We start from the raw sequence: 7,793 nt of genomic DNA, 5'->3' as shown, positions 1-7,793 counted from the left end.
AGCAACTAAGCCTGTGCGCCACAACTACTGAGCCTGCGCTCTAGAGCCCACAAGCCACAACCACTGAAGCCCACGCACCTAGAGCCCGTGCTCTGCAACTAGAGAAGCCACCGCAATGAGAAGCCAGCACACCCGCACACATCAACGAAGACTCAACACAGCCAAAAATAAATAAATAAATAAATTCATTTTTGAAAAAAAATTGGCCTGAACTTTTGACAAATACATATAATTCTTTAAAGTTAAAAACCGAACCAAATACCAAAAAAATGATGTAGAAATAACTGCAATTAAAAAAGCTATTTCTCTATGCTTTGTATATTCTCCTTTTGGTCAGAAAAGGCACAAGAGTTTTCTAAAATCTAGTTTTAGATTTTCAATTGCATATCCATTAAAATTCATTGTACCTTTCAGAAGCTTTATAGTCTCTTCAGAAATAGGGAAATTGGAGAAGGCTCCTTCTTTCCGTTCACATGTTAGGGTCTGTCAAAATGAAATCAAAGACCTAACTGATATAGTTCATATCCCACCAGGTATTTAGAATCTTTTACTCATTTACTGCTTTTAGTTCTACTAAATGAGCCAACAAACCAACTTTAGTTAGTATTTGCAAAAACTGTATAGGTTAACTTACAAGATAAATTAGTGGGAAATTCTTTTAATTTCAAAAGTATCTCTTTAAATAACAAGCTTACTTAATACACTTTCCCATAATACCTTTAAAAATGGTTAATTCACACACAAAACTCTGTAGAAATACATTTACTACATAGATCAAAATATAATTCCACTTGACTGAAGGTATTACGAAAGAGGTATTCAATAATCTGAATCATATTCACAGATATAGATAATATTAATTACGAAGATTAACACAAGCCTATAAACCCACCCCAGAAGAAGCTAAGCAATGAGGAAAGTAAATTGTTTCTAAAACTAAAAGTTAAATAAGCTGTTCTATGAATCTAAAAAGCATTTTTTAGGTCACTAATACAAGGAAAAGTTCCTGTAAGCTTGAAAATTTCTCAAACATATATAGAGGTTAGCATGACATTGTCATTTAACATCTATTGAAAACTTTATGTACTAGTCAATGCATATATAGGACAAAGACAATATATCTACTTTAAAACTTTATTACTGGTTGTTTAAAGAAGGTAGTTCCAAAACCACACACCATAACAAGTTTCAAACTAAGAACCAGATAAATCATAACATCAAATTCAAATTTAATCCATTTAAGCAAACCTCAATGTTATCTTTTTAAGATTAAAAGAAAAAAATTTTATTAGAAAAGTACACATTTTCATTGCAGAAATTTTAGAAACCACATATTAAAAGAAAGAAATTGTAAAATTATCTACAATCCAGTCAGCTAAAGACACAGTTGAAACACACACTCCTCTACGCACACATACATTTTTAAATGAAATAAAATCATATGTATATACTATTTTGTAATCATTTTTTTTCATTTAATAAGAGAGACTGAATACCTTTCTAACATATCTATGCCCTTTTGATCAATGCATTCTATTACATAGGTATAGCATATTTTATCAAACCAATTGCCTACTCTCAGACATTTAGGATGTTTAAGTTTTTCGCTATTACCAACATCACTGTGATAAGATATTGATTCATACACCTCTGCACACCTCGTGATAATCTCCTAAGGAGGATAAATTCCTAGATGTAGAACTCCTGAACCCTAACATAATCTAAACAAAATAATAAACAGTTAAGCTTATTATAATACAGAGCACTACAGCAGGCAAAACCCCAACAGAGCAAGAAGTACACTCTGCTGCTCAGCAATACAGATTTATAGGGCCTTATTTAGAACAACTCTCTAACATATGTGTTTCCTGACAAATAGCAAACTCACAAATAAAAAAATACCATATTGTAAAGGATTCAACATTTTTTCTCAAAGCTCCCCAAAGATTACACATTAAATTAAGCTCAAATGTATTTAAATTAACAGCAACTATCAGATTTTTTAAATGTAAAGATTAAATACCAAGAGTTATTAAGAATATCAAAGTTGTTTTTTGCTTAAGAGCTGAGTAATTTAATGACAATTTGTAATGCCCAGATAAACCTATGAACTCTGCTAGAGGAAAAGTGCAAGAACAAATTGAGTAAATTCTGTGCAAGAATATACCTACTCTTACAGATACCTGGCAAAAGTAATGAGTCCAGGAATGAAGATTCTATACTAAGCACGTTTTCTATACCTCCCAAAAAATTAATACCCAGGAGAACAAATTTCTTCAGATCATTTTTATATGTTTCAGATCTGTTTTAAAAAAGCAAACAGCTTTAAGATTGAGTTACAGTAAGACCTAAAAATCATTGAAAGTTGCTATTGTTACAGAAGTACAAGAAACAGAAAGCAAAATATACAAAGTCAAGAGGCCTTTATGTACCCCGTTTCAGAAAGTCAGAATTTAATTCCTGAGTAATGATGAGGACTGAAATAACCGTAAGAAATGCAAGTAGGTGACCATCAATAAGCAATTTGGAAAATCTATTTAGGAACCCAAATGTATAGGAAAGGTTTAAACTTGACCAAGTCCCCCCCCCCAGCACCAATCTCTTCACCAAGATAAAAGCAATATAATGAAAGAAACAAGAGACAAAGGGGAAAAGGCTCAGGTTTCAGCTGTATAGACTCCCCAGTCCAACTGAGAGTATTGGACACTAAGCAGAAAATATTGTAGAATCAATTCTAATTAGTCTAAAAGAATCAAATTATCCTGTATTTCAAGGATAACATCAAATGCAAAACAAAAAGTATCCATACCTCTTCTAGTTTATTATCACTTGATTTATGAGTAGAACTATCTAAGGATGACACTCGCTTTGATTTTTTTTCATATTCATCAATATCTCCATTTGACAGATATTTTCTTCTTGACTTATGAGATTTAGAAAATTCATGTGAAAGTCTATTACATCCTTCCTCAGTGTCACCATTTAGTTTCTCTTTCATTTTAGCTTTTTTGGGTTTGGGAGCATCCAGGTCATCTGCAACACCATTTTCTCTTGTTTCTGATTTCTCATCTGAGTCATAATGGTGCCTTGACTTCCTTCTATCACTCTGTGGAAAAACAAAGAAGCAGTGACAAGAGGGTGACAAGAGGGTCACAAGGTTTGCTTTGCTTTTAAGACTCTAGAGAAGTTAGAGTATGACTCCCCCAACCAGCAAAGCTCAATCTACTGTATTCTTGAAAAGGTACCTGGTAGAAATCCAGACTGGTTGCTAATGCCAAGCCTAAGTTTTACCTATTGCTTTCTTTCTCATCCCAAATCTTGCACTCTTAAGACCTGGCCTCTAGTCCCTCTCTAATCCCATTATAACATTTAAGGGGAACTGAAATAACTTCTTTTCAGTAAAAGAATGAGAACTTAAGATTTATAAATTAAAAAACAAGCAAAAACTTCTAAGATCTCCAAGAAAAAAATTAATATTTTACTGAGTACCTACCCAGCATTGTGTAATATGTTTTCAGCTTATCTTGTTTAAATCTTCGTAACAACCCTATAAGGGAAGTACAGGTCCATAATCCCTTATCCGAAATTCCGATATCCATAAAGCTCTGAAAACCGAAAGTTTTTTTTGTAACTTATTTGGAGACAAAACCTTACCTGACCTGAACTCACTTCATGGCAAAATTTGACTTCAACTAATGTGAGACTATCTGTAATCTTTATTTATTCCACTTAGTATGAATATTCACATTTAACATTAAGGTGTTTGATTATAGGTTCGGGGACCCAAACCCTACTATGGTGTTACCCTTTTAAAAATCCCCAGAATTTTGAATTCGACAATATATCTAGCCCCAAGGATTTTGGATAACGGATAGCGTTATCCGTATCACCTGTATCTGTATCACCTTTGCCATTTTACAGACGAGGAAACAAGTTCTTAGAGATAAGTAACTTGCCAAAGACCCACATATGGGATTTCTTGCAAGTGAAAGTGCTAGAAATCAAGCCCTGTTTGACTTGAAAACCCATGCTCTTTTCACATCATGCTTCCTCCCTGAACTTTGATAAACAGGTTAACGAAAAGCCCAATTGTTATATTCCTATGGAAGGATAACTATATTAGTAATCCCAGAAAATTGTTTAAAGTTTTAAAAATTTAGTTAATAAAACTTAAAAAGGGGGGAAGGGGGTGGCTTTCTGCAACTTTAGTTTTGAAATGCCAACTTTTGTTTTAATATTTGCAGACAGCAAGAAATGATTTGGAAATTTAGCACTTCAAAATTACTTGGTCAAATGTTCAAAATAAATTAGATGGAAATGTTCAAAATAAATTAAATGGTAGTGACTAGTCTTGGTAAAAACTACCAGCACCGGGCTTCCCTGGTGGCCCAATGGTTGAGAGTCCGCCTGCCGATACAGTGGACACGGGTTCGTGCCCCGGTCCGCGAAGATCCCACATGCCGCGGAGCGGCTGGGCCCGTGACCCACGGCCGCTGAGCCTGCGCGTCCGGAGCCTGTGCTCCGCAACGGGAGAGGTCACAACAGTGAGAGTCCCGCGTACGGCAAAAAAAAAAAAAGAAACTACCAGCACCAAAATTTTCACCATGATTTACACAGTTTCTACAGAATACTTTCATATACAATTTTCTCATCCATGAAATAAGAGTTGCTATGAAAACTGAATAACATATTTGAAAATGCTTTGTAAACAGAGTTTTACATTAAGTTATACAGTTATATGTTACATCATTTGATCTTTAGTTAACTGAACTATCCCACATCTCCCCAAACCAATAGATTCTTCTATAGAAAAACAAGATTATTTATAGAGCAAGCCTCAGCGTTTGAATTGCTCCTGGGCCCTGCACTTCAGGGAGATGAAGCAAGGTAAAATGAGACCTCTAGGTTCAAGCCCTGCAATAACCCAAGGTGATGAAATACATTTTTCCACATCAGATCCACAGTGGTCGACACTCTCCATCTTCTTGGCTTCCACAACACACTATAGTCCCTCCTTACCCTCTTACCTCTGTCTTCTTTGATGTCTCCTCTCCCTTCTCCTTCTGTGGATGCTCCTTAAGTCTCTGTTCTCTATGTACACTTTCATACCATTTTCATGGCTTCAACATACACTTCCAGGCTTCCTTCCTAACCTGCACTCCAGTTCTGAGAACCTAAGGCCCAGCTCCATATCTTAACACATCCAAAACCAGTTACCTTCATCTGGATGCCAGACCACTATTTGAATGCTCTATTTCTATTAGTTGGTACTCCAATCTGTTTCCAAATCTTGTTATCTTTCATAATTAAAGGAAAATCAACAAGTACCTCTAGAAACTAAAACGTGAAAGCCACTAATTCACAAAGATATATTGAAATGCAAGCATGGACAAAGATATGGTCATTTCCCTCAAGGATCTTTGGGAAATACTTGGGAAAGAGATACTCAGGAAGAATGAGCTAACTTTACAAGGAAGGGCATAATAAATGCCAATCAAATGATAAAGATAGCACTCGAACAAGACTTCAAGGGGGAATGAGATTACTGTATGTGTACACTGGAGTGGTTATAAAAGACATAAACTAAACCTTGACAGATGGATAGGATATGGATGCAGAAGGAGGGACAAGTATTTTAGAAGGACCAAAATTAAAATAACTGCTTGGTGATTCCACTTACATGAGTTATCTACAGCAGTCAAATTCATAGAGACAGAAAGGAGAATGGTAGTTGCCAGGGGCTGGGGAGAGAGGGCAACTAAGAAGTTGGTGTTTAATGGGCACAGAGCTTCAGTCTGGGAGAATGAAAAGTTCTGGATATGAATGAATATGATGTCTGCAGACCAATTTGAGTGTACTTAATGCTACAAAAATGTATACTTTAAAATGGTTAAAATGGTAAATTTTATGGTATGTGTATTTTACCACAATAAAAAATAATAACTGCTTGGCTGGAATGGCAAGTTTACCTTGGTGATAAGGTCAGAAGGGTAGGTTCTGCTCTCTGGGACTACAGAGAATATTTTCATTCTTTTGTGAAATGTCAGCCTTCAAACACTGCTTCCTTACCCTCCAGGCTCTGTTTTCTTTTCTCTAAGTCTCTTTCTTCTTTTGAGGGATCGGGCAAGAAGTCTCTACCACTCTTCTAACAGGTTCCTTGAGGGCAAGGACCTTCTTGGTGCCCAGCAAAGAGTCTGGCATAAATTAGGCTCCATAAACATTTGTGAATTGAATGAAAATACTAACAGAAAAGGCTATTACTAATACAACCCACGCGATCTCCATCACAGCCAAATCCTGGCAATTTTGGCTGTGACACTTTTCCTCAATCCTCTACTGCCTCGTTATCGAGGTTTGTAAATCTAAGATCGCTTTCCCCAAGATTCTCGCATACAGGACAGAATGACGGAGAAGTTACACATATTCAAGGCAATCGTTTTTCTTAATCATCTTCTAAGACGGCCAACGAGAACCAAATGACAGGCCTCGCTGCTTAAGAAGAGGACAGAAAGAACAGATTCCGCGATGAGAACTTGAGTCTGCCCATCTCGTAGGCGCCGACAGGAAGGACGGGGACCACGGGAGGCCAGGCCCAAGCCCAGCGCTGCCCTTCTCCATGTTAGGGGTGTGGAGGTAGTAATGGTCCCGAAGCGACCTCTCAGGGACGAGGGTGGCGCGAGGAGAGGCCCTCGGATGCTCCGGCCCGGTTGTGACAGGCCATCAGGTAGACTCCCCTCCCCGCCCAAGCCGGCTCAGCCCAAAAGGAGGCGCGGCCCATCCTCAGCGCACCTTTTGCCTCTCCTTCCTCTGGCTCTCGGTCTCCTCCAAAGGTGCCTCCAGCTCCATAATGTCCCCCCAGAGGAGTTTCCCAGGCATCATTCGCCGCCACCGCTGCCTCCCTCTGGGCACGGCGGCCACAACCACCTACGGGTACCGACAGGGTGAAAGGAAGCAGGGCCAGGGCCGTGCGTCACTTCCGGGACACGCACCGCACGGGGGGGGAAATAATCCCGGGTACTTTCCGTTTAAACTCTCTCCTTGCGACTAGGCCTCCCAGCCAATGAATGCGAGGAGTCTCGATTGGCTCACCCTTCTTCTGAAATGATTGGCTTCTAGAGAAAACCCTGACCAATCTCAATAAAGGAGGCGCGAACTGATTAGCGTAAAATGTTCGGAATTTTTTTCTCCCTGATTAGCGTAAAATGTTCGGAATTTTTTTCTCCCTCTCCTTCTCCCCCTACCACACTCCGAACATTTCTCTTGGCCACATCGGAGATGCTTCGGGGCTTCCCAGCATTCACTGCTGGGGCTAGGAAGCCCCTCAACGGCGGCGGCAGCGGCCGCGCGCGCGGCGGCCTGGCAGGAGAACCTGCCCGTGGGGGGGCGGGGGACGATGGGAGCGCCACGCGCCGCGTCGCCTTTCGACGCCGGAAGCTGCGGGTCTCGGCCCCGCCCTTTGCGGGGTGAGGCGTTAACGTCTAACAGCTTCGCCCTAGGCCAGCGGCCCTGAGTTGGTGGGAAGGGGCGTCTTGGGGTCTGGAGTGGGTTAGATGGGCTTGAGGTGAAGACTAGGCCCGGACAGCCTTCCCTCAAGTCTTAGGTTTTAGTCATGAAGTTGGTCCTTAGTTTAGTTTAGGGCCTTCCCACCCTCCCCATTTGACATTAGAGGAAACTAACCCCCTAAAAGAGGGATTTACTTGTCTGAAGTCACACAGTTCGTGGCACACAGTCAGGAGTAGAAAACTCAACTCCTGAATCCGATATCAATGCTTTCTCTGCCACACCAACCTTAA

At 39.7% G+C, this 7,793-nt stretch overlaps 1 protein-coding gene across 4 annotated transcripts in view; it reads right to left on the bottom strand.

Moving 5' to 3' along the window:
* DDX50 (DExD-box helicase 50) overlaps nucleotides 1–6,957 on the bottom strand; it is a 33,726-nt gene extending 26,769 nt beyond the window's left edge. For all 4 annotated transcript variants that reach the window (XM_055081053.1, XM_007121043.4, XM_028481548.2 and 1 more), the window contains exons 1-3: nucleotides 6,790–6,957; nucleotides 2,810–3,106; nucleotides 408–483 (exon numbers count right to left, since the gene is read on the bottom strand). In XM_055081053.1, the coding sequence (XP_054937028.1) occupies nucleotides 408–483; nucleotides 2,810–3,106; nucleotides 6,790–6,879 (463 nt within the window). In that variant the 5' untranslated portion in view covers nucleotides 6,880–6,957. The remainder of the gene's footprint in view (nucleotides 1–407; nucleotides 484–2,809; nucleotides 3,107–6,789) is intronic.
* Between the last annotated feature and the right edge of the window lie 836 nt (nucleotides 6,958–7,793).

Source organism: Physeter macrocephalus, chromosome 20 (genome assembly GCF_002837175.3).
Source record: "Physeter macrocephalus isolate SW-GA chromosome 20, ASM283717v5, whole genome shotgun sequence".
NCBI classification, from domain to species: Eukaryota; Metazoa; Chordata; class Mammalia; order Artiodactyla; family Physeteridae; genus Physeter; species Physeter macrocephalus.
This window is presented reverse-complemented; position numbering and strand designations above follow the sequence as displayed.